General features: G+C 34.7%; 2 protein-coding genes across 4 annotated transcripts; both read left to right on the forward strand.

The window, feature by feature from the left end:
- Positions 1–191: 191 nt before the first annotated feature.
- On the forward strand, positions 192–8053 carry LOC115963245 (CRM-domain containing factor CFM3, chloroplastic/mitochondrial). Its single transcript, XM_031082186.1, has 10 exons — positions 192–1302; positions 1894–2359; positions 2445–2575; positions 2673–3146; positions 3548–3704; positions 3782–4074; positions 4183–4242; positions 5506–5598; positions 6813–6968; positions 7491–8053. Exons 1-9 carry the CDS (start codon positions 385–387, stop codon positions 6900–6902), a joined length of 2682 nt encoding a protein of 893 aa, XP_030938046.1. The 5' UTR covers positions 192–384; the 3' UTR covers positions 6903–6968; positions 7491–8053.
- A 4181-nt stretch (positions 8054–12234) lies between these two features.
- On the forward strand, positions 12235–20234 carry LOC115965502. Of its 3 annotated transcripts, none has more exons than XM_031084745.1 (5): positions 12235–12317; positions 16489–16774; positions 16861–17072; positions 17438–17702; positions 19737–20234. In XM_031084745.1, the coding sequence occupies exons 2-5, from the start codon at positions 16514–16516 to the stop codon at positions 20031–20033; spliced, it is 1035 nt and encodes a 344-aa protein (XP_030940605.1). In that variant the 5' UTR covers positions 12235–12317; positions 16489–16513; the 3' UTR covers positions 20034–20234. The 3 variants fall into 3 exon arrangements, with proteins under 3 accessions (XP_030940605.1, XP_030940607.1, XP_030940606.1); XM_031084747.1 differs by having other exon boundaries at positions 19743–20234; XM_031084746.1 differs by lacking the exon at positions 12235–12317 and adding an exon at positions 16226–16314 and having other exon boundaries at positions 19737–20215.
- The last annotated feature ends 836 nt before the right edge of the window (positions 20235–21070 follow it).

A 21070-nucleotide genomic window follows, 5' to 3' on the forward strand; every position in this document is an offset into this window, starting at 1 on the left:
ATTTAAAATTTATACACTTAATTGATCCATAGCGTTGATTTTTGATATTTTTGAAAATTTACATGAAGTAAAATGATAAATGAAGTTCATCAAAAAAAAAAAAAAAAAATGATAAATGAAAAGTTTGAAAGGACTTTTTCGGTTTTCTAATCATGTCAGCAAACCTTTAAAAAGAGGAAGGAAAATATCACAAATTTCCAAGAAAACCTTATCCATCAATATCATCATCCTCTCTCCCAAAACCCCAAACCCAAGCTCCACTCTCAGACAGTCAGACACTACTTCTTCTTCCTCCTCTCCTCCAAACAAATGAAACTAACAAAATCAAAAACCATACTCATACTCCACAAAACAGCTTAAAACTCATAATACACTCACCCAAAAATGGCATTGACAACAGCCAAAATATCAGAATTGCCAATGAGAAGAAACCCATTCCCACTGACCTCCAACTCCCACTCCCACTCCCACTCCCACTCTCACTCTCTGAACTTTCTCTTCTCCTCAGCCCCAAATCTGTCATTTCACATCCTCAAACCCTTCTCTTCTCTCCGAACCACCACACAACACAGCGGCAATAGCCATAGCAATAGCAGAAGCAATACAACCCCTAAGCCTAAGCCTAAGCCTAATCCTAATCCTAATCCCAAGGCTTCATCCAAACCCAAATCCACGTCAGCTCCCTGGCTCAACAAATGGCCCTCTCACACTCCCCCCGCCAAAAACGACGTCGTCGGTGTCGGTGTCGATGTCGAAGACCGAGTCGAGACTCGCTATTTCGATAACAAAGTTAAAGGACACAGCGCCATCGAGAGAATTGTGCTCCGGTTGCGGAACCTAGGGCTGGTATCGGACGAAGAATTGGAGGAGACCGATGATGGAGTCGACGCATTGCCGCCGCCGGCCACCGGGGAAGAGAAATTGGGGGATTTGTTGCGGCGGGAGTGGATTCGGCCGGATTTTATATTCGAAGAGAGCGAGAATGGTCCCGACGAGTCGGTTTTGCCGTGGGAGAGAGATGGGGAGGAGGATAAGGTGGTGGAGGATGAGGAGAGAGCGTGGACGCCGAAGAGGAGAGCGAAGGCGCCTTCGTTGGCGGAGCTGACTATGGAGGACGAGGAGCTGAGGAGGTTGAGGAGGGTGGGAATGTATATTAGAGAGCGGATTAGCATTCCGAAGGCGGGTATTACCAAGGAGGTTTTGGAGAAAATTCACGCAAAATGGAGGAAGGAGGAGGTGGTTAGACTCAAGTTCCATGAAGTTCTTGCTCATGATATGAAAACCGCGCACGAGATTGTCGAGGTTTATTGCTTTTCTTTGCTCAAATTATATCTAACCATTCAAAATTTGCAGCATACATGTAATGTAGTATGTTTTAATTATGATGTGAAATATGTCATGTGATTGTGTGATAATTTATAGAATTCTTAACCTTTAAAAGTGGGATCTTTGTGCACTCTGTATGACCTTTAAAAATGTACTGGTTAAGACTAGTAGCTTAACGTGTTTAACTATGCCTATAATTATTTCAATGGCCATTGTTTTAAACATTATGTGTTTTTTGTAATGTTAAAACAACAAATTGGGGTGCTTATATTGCACCAAAGCTTTTAGAATCCTAGCTCTAGTTTGAGAAATTAAAAAGGGGATGAGGATTTGATGAGTTCCTAATGGTAAATCTTTATATATAATTTGTTCCAAAAATTATGATGTTTTACTTCGTTGAGTAGCTTGACTTGTCTCTGGGTAGTTCAAGGCCCTTTATTCATAGTAATAGTTCTACCCACTACTGGTTATCTCATATCCTTACATTTGGTAATATTCGTTATTTTGTTATTTATTAATTGAATATAAATGGGAAACATGTAACTGACTGCTTGTAGTGATGGTCAGCGACGGACGGGAGGGTTGGTTATATGGAGGTCGGGAAGTGTTATGGTGGTGTACCGTGGAAGTAATTATGAATGGCCTCCAAAATCCCAACCTGTTCACAGGGAAGCTGATGCTTTTTATGTTCCCGATGTTTCTTCTGCTGACAGTTCCATGACAAGAAGCGGCAGTGATGAAAGTTCAAGTCCAGAAAAGATTGAGACTGCAGTGAAAATGCCAGACAGTCCTGTGAGCATAACTGAGGAAGAATCTGAATACAACAATCTACTAGATGGTTTAGGTCCTCGTTTTGTTGAGTGGTGGGGTACAGGAGTACTTCCTGTTGATGCTGATGTGCTTCCTCAAAAGGTTCCTGGTTACAAAACACCTTTTAGGCTCCTTCCCACTGGAATGCGATCACGACTGACCAATGCAGAGATGACTAATTTTAGGAAACTTGCAAAATCACTACCTTCTCATTTTGCCCTTGGTATTGTTCACCTTCTATAAGTACTTTTATTTAGTTTAGTTTGTATATTTTTTACATTAAATTTTGTCCTGAACATCTTATGAAGGGAGAAATAGAAACCATCAGGGTTTGGCATCTGCTATTATTAAGCTTTGGGAGAAAAGTTTAATCGTGAAGATTGCTGTTAAACGGGGTATCCAGAATACAAACAACAAACTGATGGCTGAGGAACTAAAGGTGTGTTTTGTGCTGATCCTGCTCCAGCCATGAATATTTTTTTCCCCTCTCCAATAACCATCAAGCATACTGTTTTAAAGTTTCATCTATCTTGCAGAATTTAACAGGAGGTGTCTTGCTGCTAAGAAACAAATATTACATTGTCATGTACCGTGGAAAGGATTTTGTCCCAACAAGTGTAGCTACTGTTTTGGCTGAAAGACAGGAATTGGCTAAACGGGTCCAAGATGTGGAAGAGAAAGTGCGGTGTGGACCAGTGGGTGCAGTTCAATCGGATGAAGATGACAAACAGGCACTTCCGACAGGTGCAGCTGCTGCTTTGGCTCAAAGACAGGATTTGGCAAAACAGAGTCAAGTTGTGGAAGATAAAGTTCAGTGTGAAGCAGTGGATGTAGTTCAAGCAGGTGAAGATCAAGAGCAGGCACTTGCAGGTACTTTGGCTGAGTTTTATGAGGCTCAAGCTCGGTGGGGAAGAGAAATATCTGCTGAAGAGCGTGAGAAGATGATTGAAGAAGCTTCGAAATCTAAGACTTCTAGGCTTGTGAAACGAATTGAACATAAATTAGCCATTGTAAGTCTCTCTCTCTCTGAAAATTAAGTGCTTGAAAAGTATTGGCATTATCTTGAGCCTAATAAATCCACTTGCTTTCCTAGAGTAACCAAAGATGGATAATAGAATAGGCTGTGTAGAATGTTCACTTAACTTTAGTTTGCCAACAATTGGAAAAATATTCCACTGGTCCCTTCATTCTAATCCACATTTTCAAATTGACTTAATTGTCTTGTACTTTTAAGATGCAAAGTCTATCTCTTGAGAAAGAATATGAATTGCAGCTTTGAATTTCCCAACTAAAGAGTTTCTGTATATAAACTGAGTAGCACCATTTGATTAATAACTCCAGGATTAAAATGCCATTTTCCATGTTTCTGTTTTCATATTTGTTTAATTTTGGTATTTGGTTGTGTTATCAGGCCCAAACCAAAAAGCTTAGAGCAGAAAAACTTTTAGCTAAAATTGAAGCATCAATGCTTCCTGCTGGTCCTGATCATGATCAGGAAACAATCACTGAGGAGGAACGGGTGATGTTTCGCAGGGTTGGTTTAAGAATGAAGGCATATTTACCTCTTGGTTAGTAATTCTCATTTTATTTGGTGAATTTTAAATCCTGAGTTCAAATGCTAATTGGTCTAAATCATATGGATCAGGCATTCGTGGTGTTTTTGATGGTGTCATTGAGAATATGCACTTGCATTGGAAGCATAGAGAACTTGTGAAACTAATATCCAAACAAAAGACCCTTGCTTTTGTTGAAGACACAGCAAGGTTGTTGGAGTATGAGAGTGGGGGAGTACTAGTGGCAATAGAAAGAGTCCCTAAAGGATATGCTCTTATTTACTATCGTGGAAAGAACTATAGGCGGCCCATTAGCATAAGGCCAAGAAACCTATTGACAAAGGCAAAGGCACTAAAGCGTTCAGTGGCCATGCAACGACATGAGGTTCTATCTTTTATGTCTCCATTTTTTAAATAAAAATATACAACATTTGCTACCTCTGATTCTGGGACACGTCCTTAATATCACATCATATTTTAAATAACTATGCAGGCTCTTAGTCAGCACATATCTGAATTGGAGAGAACCATAGAGCAAATGAAAAAAGAAATTGTAAGTATACTTTTCATATTGAAACCCCGCCCTTTTTTCTCTCTTGTAGATAAAAGTTGTACCATAAGGCTCTTATATGTTCCTATTTGGGCTGAAATTTGTGAAACCTTGGGTTTGCATATTTCTTTACCAGCTAACGTGGTTATTGAAATCACCTATTCTTGATTTGGATCTTCTACCCTGTGTGATATTGCTGAAAGTAAGATCTAATTTGTTATTTGTTTTGGCGTATATGAATGTATAAGATATTTATGCCTTTTTTATTTTTTATTTATTTCAAGAAGAATTCAAATGAAAGTCAAATTATTTTTCTTCTTTGAGGTTAATTCATTTTGGAGATGACCATTTTTCCTGAAACTGTTTATTAATGATTTGCCCATAGTATTGGAATATTTTTGAAGTTGACATTAGGTTTAACTGATCTAACCAGTTGAAAAGTTTCCATTTTAACCTGTAAAATTGCTATATATAAACCTGAGATGCATGAACTTTTTGAATAAATGAAGGTCTACTGTCATGTGTCATTGGGTCAGTCATAAATTAAAAAATGTCGTACACAGTGTAGATAAAAAATGTCGTACACAGTGTAGATAATAACCCCCAATTTTTTTGGAGGTTGATTCTTGAACTCAAACCTGCGACCTATCACTTTTGGGTCAGTCATAAATACAAGGTTAAAAGTTGTGTGAACCATTTGGGATTAATGCTTAACAGAACTTGTGGGAAGTTGGCTTTGGCATTCTAAAACCAGAAATAATAATCTTTCTCATCTCATGGGGGCTCTGTGATTTTTAGTTAAGATAAAATATGTTAGTTATTTTTCCCATAATATTTAGCATGCTTGCATTTATGTAGTTACATTATTCATTGTTCACTTGCTGGTGTATCAGTTTCCAGATCTTTCCCTTGCCTACACCATCAATATCATAAAAACATGCACTTGGCCTGATATTAAAGTTTGTAATCTTTGATTTAGCCTTTATTAACAATGAAGTAAGCTAACAAGTCAAGGGAAACTTGGTTGGGTTTTTTACTAGAGAAATCAGTAGCAACAACTTTGAATTATAGATATCAAAAGAAAAATGTACAAAGTAGGTTTGATAAATTGTGATTCTTCTGGGATTTAATAATATATGCTGATACTAGTAGCTTAAATATGAAATTTTGTTACTTGACCTCATTTTTAACAACATTGTAATCAGTTTTTTTTCTTCTAAAAAGTCTCATCTGAGGGCAACTGAACTTTTTGTTGCTTATCCACAGGGTATTTCTCAAGATGCAGAGGATGGGAATTCCTGGAGCTCTGAGGATGCTAACGGACCTAACCAGATTGGCACTCTCTCAGAGTTCACCCAAGTGAGATATTTTTCTTTACACTGCCTACTACTGCTGGTATTCTTATTTTTGGTTAAAATGGTGAGGACGTGTGTCATTGAGGAGGGAGATTGGTGCAGACAAGATAATGATCTCCAATTATGCATACTTTTGGAGGATGACACAAGAAAGACAGACCAACCAGTGACCCTATGAATAGAGCCTACTACTTTTTGGGCCTAAGACCTAATCAATTTAAATTCTAGGTTTTATTTACTTTATGTAGTTGGTTACCATTTTTATTTTATTTTCCTTTTCCTTCTTTTTTAGTAGAATTAATATTGCTAGTTGGGATTGTTTCCTTTTCTTACTAGGATAATAAGTTTGGAATCTTATTTAAAGAATCTAGGGTATTATTTACAGCTTGTTTGAATAATAAAATTTAATGTTGGAGTTTCTTCCTTGAATAGCTTGGTGTGAACTCTAGGCAACCCTAAGTATTGATTCTTAGATTTTTTTTTTTTTTTTTTTTTTTTTTTAATGGGGGAGGCTTTAAGAGGTATCTATTTTAATTTAGTTCTATTTTATTTTGCAAGTCAATTGTATTTTTATTGGTCAAATGTATTTTATTTTAGGCCTTAGTATTTAATTAGCTTTATTAGTATTTTATTAGAGGCAAGGTTATTTCTATAGTTCAATAATTGGGACCTTTCAGGTCCATTATGAATAGGGTTTTCCCATGTCAGTTAGAATTAAGGTTTAGTAGTCTATATAAGGAAAGTATTGTACACCTATGAAGTGACAATTGTTTTGATGAATAAAATTGATTTTGAAATCATCCCAATTGTTTGATGCTGTCTCTAGCCAACCCTAGGTGTTTACTCCGAGAGGTTATCTCTTTTACTTACTGCTGATTCCAATTATGCCTTGGTTCTCTATCTTTATTTTTGGGTTCTTTAATTTTCGCATTGCATTATTTTGGCTTGTCTTGCATCAGTTTTGTTTTATCTTGCTTGGTGCTGATTTCCAAGTGAGGCTAGGTCTCAATTTCTAGGTGTATTTAATTTTTTCTACTCTTGTTGATTCTCAATTCCTTTGAGCACTTGTGCTGCACCAGAGTTGGGCTGGTGTTGGATTCTTCAACTTGCTCCATAGAACTGCTTATTATATCGTTTTTTGTAACCACTGAAAAATATATTTCATGAGAATAAGATTTATTTATTTATTATTATTTTTAAACTTGATCTCTTCTGCAGAGTGAGGAGGAAGCTTCATGCATGACTTCTGGTGGTGAAGAAGATGATGGCATCAGTGATTGGGAAGATGATGAAGATGATGATGCTTGACATATTAAGTATTTGCTCTGTTCAAGAAGTAGTTGACAGTTGTGTCATTGCCGTTCGCCAATTGAGGTAATCATATTAAGTGTTATCAGATCACTTACACACTTCTCATCCTTAGTGTCGGTCTGTTAGGGGTATATTTTCTTCCATGGTGTATTAATACTAGAAGGAAGTCTTCAAGGCCATATATGAACTAATTTAATTTGTCCTCTTGGCCATATGTTCACACTATGATCCATATCCATTAAAAAAACAGGTTTTGGGATTCATTGTGAGTGTCTGGGGTATGTTGGTTCTTAATGAATTCATAACTTGAGTGGAAGGAAGACTTCAAGGCCATGAATGAAATAATTGGATTCTCTTTTATGGACCTGAACATTCACTCTGTATTTAATGTCCAGAAAAAGTTATCTCCGGTTATGTGATCCATTGTGGTCCCAATTTTAGTTTCTCACATGTCCAGTGAATCATTATTGTGCTTCTTGTCTGACCTTTGATCTTTTTGGATCAAAACTGTCTGCCTTGTCAGCTGTGGCTAACAAGCTTTTTGTTGAATAAACTGATTTGATCTCATTTTCTCTTTTTCTCTAGTTACATTTCCCCAGCAGGTAATTTTGTGTGGATGGCTTGCAACACTGCATGGGCAAATTTTCTTCTCACGTGCATTGACAGAGAGCTGGCGACTCTCGTACTCATTAACATTTCTCCCTTAATGGAAATTTGCTGTAATTGCTCCAAAGGATTGGAGGTATGCCTGAATATTATATGCATGCAGTATGTCACTTGCACTACTCCATCCGGTGCAGCAAACTAGGCTATATATACTCCCCACCTGTTCTTTTACCATGCTCTTTGTCGAATCATCACTTTTATTATGAAGCTTAGTAACAGGTTTCACAAGGTCTGTTTAGCATGAGCCTGCCTTTCATTGGAGGAGCGTAATTTAGCACAATTGTAGTAATGTCCTTGACAGCTATTTCTAAGTCAAATGTATTTCAAATTGTAAAAGCATTTCTGGTGGTAAAAAATGTGAACGATGACCACTATTTCAGCTGTATCTTATTGTCTTTGATGACTAACCTGCTAGAGGTTTTTCCTCTCTGGTTCTCTGATGTGATAAAGTAGCTGCAACTTGTACTCCTGACTTGATTTAATATCTTTGCACGGAAGTTTGAAGGGGATTTTCACCTATCAAAAAAAAAAAAAGTTGCAGGGGATTTTGTTGGCATGGAAGAATAGAATTCTTTCAGCCTTTAATTAAGAATGCACATAGAGTCAATAAATTAGTTAGATTTTGGTTTTATACATTTGGATAATTATGTATAAGAGAGCTGAATATGCCCTTTTCTGATTGGCCCCTAACATTTGGCTCTTACAATTGAATTAATCTTATAGATTCCTCCCTAGCCAACCCAAATGTCTTTCATGGATGTATTCTCCTACTAAATCCAACACCTCACATAGCCCATTCCCAAATCACTTTAATAGCTTGAAGGAGAGACGAGTGAACAGGTTCCACTCAATCCTACAAAAAGACACATACACCTCCAGGTTGACGTTTGTGGCTTTGAGCTGGCGTTAGAATACAAATTGCATGAGGCTTATCACCTACTGCTGTCTTCTTCAAATGATATTCCATTTCCTTCTCTCAGTTTTTCCTGCGTGCGCTTGCGGATATGTGCACTTGATCAATCTTAGCGATTTCGTTTGGCATATGAGTTGATGAGGTAAATGAGATATTAAACCAACCACCCCCCCCCCCCCCCCCCCGCGGGGCCGCGCGCGTGCGCGTGCACGAAACTATGGACACAATCATTTCTATTCTCAATTTCACAACTTATTGATTTGTACGATTGTGAGTGATCAACGTAAAGTGGTGTGTAGCACAAGGCAGAAAATTCAACTACTCACAAATCAATAAATTGTAAAATTGGGTGCGTGATTAATTGTATCTCTAAAAGTGAGTTATTTTCTTTTGTCTTTCATAGGCCAAATGGCTTATTCCATGGAGAAGCAAAGATATTTTACATTCATGTATCATGTGTATGGTGAATACATTCACAAAATCTCTCTCTCTCTCTCTCTCTCTATATATATATATATATATAAAGTACATTAACAAAAATAAGAAGGGATATTGTGACTACCCCTCATGTCAAATAGGCCAAAGACATTTCAAAATTAACCTACTTGGTCCCTAAATACAAACAATGTTAGAGTATTGGTAGTAGATTACCTAAAATAAGGTAAGAGATGAATATGGGTAACCAAAACCAAAAATGCCCAAAAACCAACCCATATTAGCTTACCTATTTTCCTCCCAAGATAGGTTTTAGTTACAGTTGCTCCCTATCTTAGGTAGCCATATTCATTCCCTAAATATTTATTTATTGTTGTTGTGTTGCGAAAAAATAAAATGGGTGTTTTGAAAAGTGAGAAGAATAAAATATATATATATATATATTAATATTAAATAGGGTTTGTAACAAAGAATTTTATGTGGATGAAAAAAAAAAATGGTTAGCTAAAACAGGAAAAGTAGTTTTTTATTGTAAAATAGAGAGAAATTTTAAGTAACATGCTACCATGTTTACACCGCTTTTAAACTATACTCCAAAACTAATCGTTATACACAATGTGTTATTAGTTATTACATGCATCTTATAAATATATCTACCACTTATGAGGGAATGAAAAGTGAATACATATATTAAATACATAATAGATTTTCTCACAGTAATTTCATTCCCAAGAGCACAAACTCAGCAGGTGGACCCAACAAAAGTTGCTAAGCTTTAGGGATATGGCTAAAGCTCATGTACATCTTATCAAAATTCAAAGCCTGACCGGTCTTTATCACGAGTCATTTTCTTTGTGTAACAAGTTTTAGTTTGAGTAGTTCATATTGCTTTCTACCATATCATACACAGATGAATAAGACGAGATGCCTTTGGACTTTTTAGAGAGTCGAATAGGATAGGAATGCCTCTTCTCCCCTAGTCGTTGAAGGCACCACTCCCCTAGTCGAATGTTCCTACCTACACTAGAATATGTGGCGTTTAATGGTTTGCCAAGGAGTGAATGTATAAATTAATGATGGCTACAGAGGAAACTCTAAAAACGTGTGTTCATTCAATTTTTTAGTGATTTAATAAGATAAATTAAATACAAAAGGTAAATTAAAATTTTAAATTTAACTTCCACTATATCCCATACACTCCCATCTAAAAAAAAATCCACATTCTCTAAATTTCTAGTTTTTATAGTCTAAAACTATACATAAAAAATAAGTTTATGAATTAAATAATAAATAACATCAGATTGACAAGAAATTTGACATTTGTGTTAAGAACATGCAATTTAATAGTTAGATTTTTAAAATATGAGGCAATGTTAAATTTTTTTATAGGAAATATAATCCTTGGTTATAACCAAGTTTTGTAACAAACTTTATCCTTTGCAATGATAACAAAAAATAAAAAAAATAAACATTATATTTTTTATTTAAAAAAAAAAAAAAAACTAAAAGCAAAAAGAGTGCGTGGGTATGAAGAGGCTACTAATTCATTAATCATAATGAAAATATAGGAAGTTTCTGATAATTACACAAAATATGCAACCACCATATAAACCCTCTCATTGCTTAGCCTGTTTGCAGAATATTAGGGTTTCTATTTTTGAAGGACTTAATGAACCTTGGTTTATTGTCATCAGTATTGCTTTAAAGAACCAAATTTAGGATGCTCTTGCGAGAAGTCATAAATAAATCATTTTTGTCTTTGGTAAATTTCCCAAGGGCTATAGTCATAGTGATCCTCCTACATGCATTGTGCAAATAGTAATAAGTAATAGAAATCACTTAGAGTTCAACAAAATATCAAGCTAAAAAGCCCCTGACCAAAATTTTGGCTTCCTAAATGGCTCATAAGGTTATTGGTTTCATTCTCAAGTTCAACAAACAAAGCTCCTCCATCTAGAAGAGTCAAGGGCTAGCTCGGAAAATTTATGTTATGAGATGGTCGTATAAGACATCTCTTTTATAATATGTATGACTATATGAGTCTCACATGTTGTGAGAGAAAGACGTCATGAGACCATGAGAGCTTCTCTAAGGCTCGATTCGTAGAAGTGTGTCATGCACTTCACATGGCAAAATATGTAAAATGGAAAAGTTAAAGCATCAATTTTTTTTTTTTTCCAAATTATTACGTGGCTACTAAAATAATTATCAATACATACTCGTTTAAATATTTAATGATTCATGTGACTTATTTAAATAATTTAATAAGTTATGTGATTCAAAAAGATAAAATAATTTATAAATTGTCTCATAATAGATTGGATAAAATTTCTCCAAATTGGTTTTAAAAAAAACTGTCCAAAAGTGAAAATTAATGGCATAAACTTAAGTTAAACATCACTTTCTAGAATGCTATCTTTAGTATAAAGAATAGGCCGATATGGCCTATTGCATGGTAGTAAAAATTTTGTTTGAGAGAAGTGAAAAGAAAGTTTAGAGACACAAAAACTTGATATCTGTTGATATGGCAAGTTGTTAGTAGTAAGTAAAAAAATGATATCAATGGCGAGCTCAAATGAAAACCAACAAAAACTTGCCAACTCAATTAGTATGAAAAATGTTGTCAAATTTTTATGTATATAGCATTACTTGAAAAGTAAAACATCTTAGAAAACATATAATAAACCACTAGTAAAGGTAGTTTAGCACTAGGAAGTCTTTATGACCTCACACTTGCAATTCAAGGAATTGTGGATTCAAAAGGTGGTAAACCCTATTTGTGTTCTGGTGGTCCCACTCCATAACACAATGCAGAAGTTTAAGTAATACATAACCAGTGAACTCTTGAGACCCCTTTTTATGTTTTTCTACACAAAAAAAAAATACAACAAACACTTCAATAAAAAATGAAAAACGAAAAAGCAAGCTTGCCATTGATATTTTTTTACTTACTAAGAACATTTGCCACATCAACAAATGTCAAGTGTTTTTATTTTATTTAATTTTATTTTTTATCTCTAGACTTTCTTTTTACTTCTTTAAAAGAGAAAAGTTAAACCTTATTAGACGTGTGTAGACACACGTGTTTTATACTAAAAGCTGGTCATAAATAAACACACGACAACACAACACATATAGGGTCCACTAGTATCAAGACAGACCTTTTTAACTCGTCAAACTTCACTTCAGAATCAGATATATCTGTGTGCGGCTTCTCAAAAAGAAAAGAAAAGATATATCTGTGTGCGTATCAATCAGAGTCATTTTGGTAGTTGGGTATTCTGTGGGAAAGAATTGGGGGGAGGAGTGAACAGGAAAATATCTGCAGCATCAACCAGAGCTCAGCTCATACGAGAAAAGCCAAGCAAAACAGTTTCTTTAAAGCTTCCCTCAATCAGGTGGGTACCTTTTTATCCTTTTCTTTTTATTTGATTTGGATGCTGTTAAACTTTAGATGTGCCTTATTTATTTTCATCGTGTCCGTAGGAACCATAACGTTATCTTATCTGGCTCGCTCGCTCTCTCTGTTTAACATTTGTCATTGCAAAGATGTCGGATAACACAGAAAGTAAAATTGTATTTGTAGTGTGAATATAAATTACACTTTGTCTGCATGTAGTTTGCCTAAAAAAATATTTTTCTTTAAATATTAGTACTTTACCTGCCTGAAGTAAACACTGCTTGTCTCAAGTTATCTACCTCAGTTAAGAACATGATACATGAGCTACTCGGGCAACTAACAAGAATATCCAATTCTGAATGATTTTTACATAAGAAGAGAATACATCATGTTTGTTGAGAGCCATCAAAATCATTGCTTCACATTCACAGCCATTACAACCTTGGTCAACTCGTAGAGCAATACTGTGATCAAATTGCCAGCACCAAAAATTTAAACCCAACCCAAAAGACAAGCATAGAGAGGACAGTGAAAGATAAATGAGACAAGTGTACTTAGAGCAGTGAGCTGAACTCTTCATTTCCCATACTTCTTTTTCAATCTTTCCTTGACGAAAGATTGTTGAGGGGCAAATGTTGACATAAGAGAGATGCACACCGGCAGCAAAAAGAGCAGCACCAGAGCCGAGGAATGCCACAGTCATCAACAATTTCTTGGGTGTTAAAGGAAAGCACAGCACCATTTCCTCAATTATCTACGTGCAAAAGGAGAAGATTCAATCAAAGCTAACCAGCTCACATACATAAAACCACAATCTTTCATTGATTGAAAAGAAAATTAGATCTTATAGATCTGAATTTTATAAAACCTAACTTTTAGATCTTCTTTTCTTTTGATTTTTTTAGTTTTTTATGTTTTGAGAAGAGAAAGACATAAAATTAATGGTAACAAAAATACAAATTTACCTCATTTTTTAACCGAGGTGGATATAATTTTAGTTCCTAAATTTTACTTTGAACAATATATAATTTTATCTCTTTGTTATTGAAAATGTTTCACTTCTTGCACTTGAAATTTAAAAATTAAATTAGAATAGGGAAAAGATTTCAAAGCAACACTCCAATCTAGTAAAGTATGAAAAAAGACATAACACATCTCTCAAAGCATCTTGCATTCCATTGTCACCAAAGACACCACATAATGCAATGCGGCACAACCCTCCAAAAAGCTATATTTTGATATCTACCAAAGGCACCTTACAAAAGTTGCTATAAATTCAAGGACACTTTGTGGCATTACCTAAAGGAGACTAAACAAACTCCACACCATCGTCCATAACTCATAAGCTGTGGGAACATGAAGTAGAAGTTCGTCCACTAACTCCCCACTCTATTTACACATATGACACTATTTTACAACAATAATACATCTCTTCTGATAGGCCAAGAATGTATTGATCCATTTGGTAAATTAATCAATTAATTATTCAAGTGAATTCATTAGATCAAATTACATGCAGTAAGTATAGTAGCACAAACAAATCACTAAGTTAAATGCAGCGGAAAGTAAATTTAATATAGGTGATTTGTTTACGAATGGAGAAAACCACCGAGGTAAAACCCCACCAGATGAATTTAAGATCACCATTCTCAAAAATCCACTATTATCAATCACAAGCGGTTACAAGTAAAAGAAATCACAGTACCTAATACCAACCTACAGTTGAACCCTTACCCCAATACCCAATTGGACTTGTATTGTAGCGGCAATCTCTCCATTCAATGCACGAATCCCAGTACGTGATTAACCAATGATGCATAGATCCCAGTACGTGACTAACACACCAACTTGAGGAAGATGTTGGCTGCAAAGTTCTTTAGTTCATTAGCGATGAAGATTAGGAAGCCCCTTGGTCACAAAACCCTTGGCGTAAAGACACAGTAGTTTCTACAGAGATTTCTGTCTTCGGTCACACAATGCATGTAACAACTAGTGCAACAACCTTTGCATCCACTGTGACGGCCCCTAAAATAATCTTTATATATGTCTAAGGTTATGAGAAAAGAAACCTTACACAAATACTCAAGGATATACGGGTAATCAGATCTGAAATTTCTGATTTCATAATTTTCAATAGATATAGCTTCTGTCGAGACATCTGTCGAGTTTTAATGAATAACACTTCTTCACTTGTTTCTTGGTCAGATTTGCATGGTTTCAATACTAAATTTGAACACTTGTTTCTTGAAATACTAAACCCATCTTAGATCTACCAAATTGCAAGTAAAGTGCGTTTTGTCAAAAGATTAGCCAATTACATAAAATATGTCTCTAACATCTTCCGTAAATTATCAGAAGGAAAAATCTTCCCTAGGATAGCAGTCCACAAGAAGAAAGCTATTCTACGAGGAACCTTCGATTGTCTCACCAACTTCCAAGGACATGACATGCCAATAGTTGAGCAAATGTAAAGGTAGTACCCACGCACCTCAAAACCCCAATTCTTGTCTAGCCTCCATCATAATTTATCAAGTCCCTCTCTTTTCACTGTGGTGGAATAGATCAAATACATAAAAGCAGTCAAAGACTCCAAGTCCCAATCTTGGATTGAGCTAGAGAACTAGATATCCCAATGGAGTATCCCATTAGAAAAATGCATAACCTTGCTATAAAAGACTTCTTATCATGACTAATTCTATATCACAAATCATGCCGAAATTTTACTCAAGTACCATCACCTATATCGAATTGTATAAACTAAGAAAAAGTCAACCGCTCTTATCTTATGGATTTCCAGAGACTTACACCATGACACCCCTTTTGTACATTAGCCACCCCATTCACTCCCATACTTCACCTCTATGACCCTCCTCCATAGATTATCTCTCTTGGTCCCATATCTCCACAACTATTTTCCTAACAATGCTTGGTTGAATCTTCTCAAGTTCCAAACACCCAATCCTCCAAACTGCAATGGTTCACAAATCTGAGCCCAATTAACCAAATGAAATTTAGGTTCCTCACTAATTCCACTCCATAAGAAATCCCTTTGAAGTTTCTCTATACAGCTAGCCACCTCCACTGGAATGGAAACAATTCAAAGGAAGAAACTGGGCAAACTCGAAAGAATGGTTTTAATCAAAGTTATCTTCCCCATTTTTATTGGAAATTTACTTTGAAGTTGTGTGTTTTTGTTTGAATTTTACTTTTGATTTGAATTGGAAATCTATTTAATGGAAAGAAAAGTTTTTTATTTGAATTTTTGAAATTTGAAACAACTTGGTCTCTCTCCCCTTTATGTTATAAGTAGCATGATGGAGGATTTTGTTTCCTTCAAGTGGTATCTGTTTGCTTGGTGAGATTAATTCACATTGGATTGGAGGATGAGGTTGAGGCATCAAAACTTATTGAGTGAGTAACTGATAAATCAATATATAAACACATACCTTTAATTTTTTGACAATTTATTATTATTTGGTAAGTAATGATATTTTTATTGGAAAAAGACCACTAAAAGAATTACAAAGAAAATGTATTATATAAAGAAGTGTAGTGAATCTTTCAATTCATCTATGGAATTACTATTGTTAAAACTCCACACATGCATGAGACCAATCAAACAAAGATCTAATAAACAATGCTATTAATTGAGTCACCGAATTTTCAATATTCTCAAAATTACAATGATTCCTTTACCTCCACAATTTCCACATAAATCATATAGGGACTATACTCCAAATATCCGATGAATGTTTGTCAACCCAATTGCTCCAACCAAACAAAAGATCAATGACCTTTTCTGGTAACACCGATTGAATCCTAAAAGATCTAAAACAAAACTCCACAAATCACAAGCAACTCATGTCGCTGGAATAGAATGTTTCTTCATTAAGCTGGCATTGGTGTTTTTATTTTCATTTTTTGAATTGATGCTAGAGAGGCCTTTTCCACATCCGGATTATGGATTTCAAAGCAACCATACTTCTATAGTTAATGTGAGTTGTCAACCTAGTATTTTGTTCTCGTAATCTGCAGCCACTGCCGGCAGAACTTATTCTAAATAAATATGTTGCAAAATATATATGCAAGTCCTTTACTAAAAATTTTGTGCTTAGACTCATGGAGCTTAATGTGTTGATTGATTAATATTTTTTGTCACCATAATTTAGTATAACGTTGATCAACACTTCAAGGATGTTGAAGAGAGCTGTAGTGTTGATTTTTGTGGTGTTTCTGGCATGGGCTTATAAGGCAACCCAACCTCTTCCACCTAAGATATGTGGTTCTCCAGATGGTCCCCCTGTTACAGCAACAAGAATCAAACTTAGTGATGGAAGGCATTTGGCATACAAAGAACATGGTGTGCCTAAAGAAACAGCCAAATATAAAATTGTCTATGTCCATGCTTTTGATTTTTGCAGGCATGATGCTGTCATCGCCAAAACACTATCTCCGGTACTTATCCAGTGGTTGTTATATATACATATAAATATGATATTCTTGGACTTGGTATCATTTGAATCAATCGTTGGTTCTTTCAGGAAATCGTTGAAGAGTTGGGGATCTACGTTGTGTCTTTTGACAGACCTGGTTATGGGGAGAGTGATCCTAATCCAAAGCGAACAGTGAAGAGCATGGCTTTGGATATAGAAGAGCTTGCTGATCAATTGGGATTGGGATCAAAATTCTATGTAATTGGTTTCTCAATGGGTGGGCAGGTGCTTTGGAGTTGCCTCAAGTACATTCCTCACAGGTATGATTTACCCTTGCTATATAAATAAAGGGTAGTGTTTGTTACACACACCATACATACACACAGTTGCACACTAATTTTTTGAACTGAAATCGTGAATTGAAGTATGATTTCACACACACTGTTGCACACTAATTTTTTGAATTGAAATCCTGTATTGAAGACATGATTTCAAAACTGAAATCATGTTTTCAACTCCCAATTTGAGTTAAAAAATTGTGCGTAATGGTGTGTGTAAGAGGGTTTGTGTAACAGGTTTTATCCATAAATAAATGCTAGACAAGAGAATAACAAGAACTGCTGCATTTGCCACTTTATGTGCAGTGCCTTTTCTCTTATGTGTGGGGTACTTGGAACACTAACAGGTTAGCAGGGGCAGGACTATTAGCTCCAGTGGTTAACTACTGGTGGCCGGGTTTTCCTGGAAACTTATCTGGTGAAGTCTACAACCAGCAGCTTTGGCAAGATCAATGGACACTTCGTGTTGCTCACTACACTCCTTGGCTTACCTACTGGTGGAACACTCAAAAATGGTTCCCCTCTCTTAGTGTTGCAGCAAATAATATGGATATTTTTTCTCCCCAAGACAAAGAACTCATGGCAAAGCTCTCTGACAGAGAAAACTATATGGTTAGCATCTAATTTTCATACAGGTTGCAAGTTCAAAATTTTTATTTCATTAATCCAATTTTCATATTAGGTGCATATATATCTTTATTTTAAGAGTGAAGTTGCAAATTTATCTATAACAAAGCAAAATGCAAAGCAAAATTATCTTTATTTGTATGATTATCCTGATCTGTTGTACTATTGAAATGCAAAGCAAAATTTTAAGCTTTTCTGCTGACAAATATGTCTATTAAAGACTACAGAAACGGTTGCCTGATTTCTGTAGATAATTAGTATTAGAATTTACTGCATACCACAATGATATATTGGTCACAAAAGGCTGTGAAAGGACACCATAAACTTTGAATATCTTATTAATTTCTAAATATATAGCAATTAGGAGTGAAGGTATGACTCCTTAATAGCATGTGTTTGGTTAGGCTTTGTTATTTTCTAACTTCATTTTGTGCTTAATGGTTTGAGTTATGATCATAATTTAATATAAGAACATTTAGCTTAACATGTTAAAATTTGTTTGGTATTTGTGATGGCTTCAATCAAATAAATAATTGCTGTGGATTGGATAAGATCCCCAGTCACATCAATTTTGCATGCCTGGAGATATTGCTAGGCCACCATTAGAGTAATGTTATGGTTCATACTTCATATTGAGTAAAATTGATAATGGATTTTCATTGAAACTCTATTAACTTATGACAAATAAAGATTAGGCTTGAAATAATGACTTAGAGGTTAGTTTATATAGAGTAAAAATGAGAGAACCAAATGCTCTGCACTTGTTCGTTGGGATTGACTTTTGGCCTTCCCTGTAAAGATTTCTTTCGTCTTTTTGCTAAAATTTCATAAAGTACATAGTGATAGTTTTCATTGGGAAATATCTTTGTGTGGTGTGCACTATATTTTTATGTCTCCTCTTATAAACCCCCGAAATTTGGTGTTTTTTCATGGACTTTATGATCCCTAATGACATTCTCTTCGTCTTGCAATCGTGGTTGTATTTGTTTATTTTTCCCCCTCGTTTGTTTGGTAATAAAACTAATGGCTGTGAAGGATCTCTAAGAACAAATATAAACTGTAAAAGAATTATGATTTAGGACTGAAATGCCACCACATTTTTCTGTAAAAAAAACCAGTTATTTACCTCTTAAAGTGAGGAAACTTGACTTGAAATAGGGGTTGACTAAATAATTCTCAGTGATGGGGAACAACTTATTTAGCTGAAACTGAAAACTTTTTGTTGAAAGTGCTGTAGATAAAACTAAAAGGTAGCTAAAATAGTACCGCAAGACATATGAATAGTACCAAAAAGTGCAATAAGACCTATGAATAGTAACAAAAAAAAAGCTGAATAGTAACAAAAAAAATGCTAAATAGTAAAAAAAGCTGACTTTTTAAGCCAATACCATACACACACTAAGTTTAGTTATGCATATTGGTAATTGATTCTACTATGGTAGAGTATTGTAATAACAATCTTGGAATCTAAAAATGCAGTGAACATCACTCTTGTATAAAGATGTGCTTAACAAATTTTGGTGCACCACTAATAGAAACAGAATTTTGAGATAAGATTAGGCTTTCAGCTCCTTTTCCCAGCCAAACTTAAGGTTTGATTAACTGATTAAAGCATCTTATACGACAAAAGTTTAAAGGGAGGAAATTTGTGTTATGTTAAGAGGCTTTCTTTTCAGTTCTTTTATTTATTTATTATTTTCATGTAAATCTACCCTCTCTCTCTCTCTCATTTTTTATTTTTTATTTTTTTTATGGGCCAATTGATATGGATTTAAAAGCATATTTTTTTGGTACTATAATCAACATATTTCTCAGGTTCAATTTCCATGAAGTGCATGAGTTACTAATAGGAAAAAAAAAAAAAAAAAACTTTAAATGTTCTTATTTTTTAAGAGTGTATTTGTATAAGCTATTGGAAAACTGTGTTTTGAGTTTAAAATGAACATTTGTAAAAAAAAAAAAGCTCTTTTAAACTCCCAAAACGCCTAATCAAATGGACCCTAAATGTGGCTTCCTTAGGCACAGGTAAGACAGCAAGGAGAATTTGAGTCCCTCCATCGTGACCTGATTGTTGGATTTTCTGCTTGGGAGTTCAGTCCTATGGATTTGGAAAACCCATTTCCAAACAATGAAGGTTCTGTCCACTTGTGGCATGGAGATGAAGATTGGATTGTGCCTGTTACACTGCAACGATACATTGCCCAACAATTGCCATGGATTCACTATCATGAGCTTCCGGGAGCTGGGCACTTTTTCTCATATGCTGATGGAATGGGTGATACTATCATCAAGGCAATTTTGAGATGGGAGAAGTAACCTCAGTGGCAAAGCCAGAAAATTTTTCTAAGGAAAGAGACTAAATATAGCAAAATTCTTAACTTAAAAATAAAAGGTTGATGAACCCAAATAAGTACTTTATTTCATATGTTAGAAACTTAAATAATAAAGTTATGTCCTGTACTCTTTCATTGTGATAAAATAATTTATTAATTGGTTCTAAGCCAAACATTCTAATCATCTCTCTTTCCATGTATAGAGTTAAACAATCACTCACAAACTCATTTGATATTCGTGAGTTCTATATTTATATGGCCTAGTTTTAAGATGCGCTCGATGGATTTCAATGGGTTGATTAACTTTTTATATATATTTTTTATTGATAGCGCATTCATTAGCATAATACTTTTATATTGGTGGTTATAATTTAGGATTCAGATCTTCTAGATTTTTTAGGGTACTCTACCAAATAGATTTCTTTAAATCTTAATCATTCTTTAATAATTTAATGGATTAGATTTTGCCATGTTAGCATTCTAATAACAATAATTTTAATTGTTTTGTTTACAATATTATTTTATTATTTTAAGAATATTGTTAGTGGAATGCTGACATGACAGAATCTAGGTCATAAATAATTAAAGTGTAGTTAGGATTTAAGAAAATCTATAAATAGAGTGCCCTAAGAAATCTAGAGGATCTAAGTCCCATAATTTAGGATCACATTATTATTATTATTTTTTTTTTTTTGAGAAAGAATTTAGGATCACATTAAGTAGTAGTTTTTGAGTTTTTAATATATTCTCTCTTAAAATATCCATTAATTATTATGGATGATGTTCCAATAAGTTATCCACATTTTGGAACTTAAAATATAATTTTTTTAAAACAAGCTATATAACAACTAGACTCATCACACGTGTGCAATAATGCTCTTATTTATTTATTTATTTTTTGTTTAGTATTATAATGTTTAAAAACAATATATAAATAACTGTGCGTATTATTATTATTATTTTATTTATTTTTTTTAAGAAAGAGGTTAAGGTAACGTAGAATAATGTTTAAAAATGAGA

The sequence above is a fragment of the Quercus lobata genome, chromosome 10 (genome assembly GCF_001633185.2).
Source record: "Quercus lobata isolate SW786 chromosome 10, ValleyOak3.0 Primary Assembly, whole genome shotgun sequence".
NCBI classification, from domain to species: domain Eukaryota; kingdom Viridiplantae; phylum Streptophyta; class Magnoliopsida; order Fagales; family Fagaceae; genus Quercus; species Quercus lobata.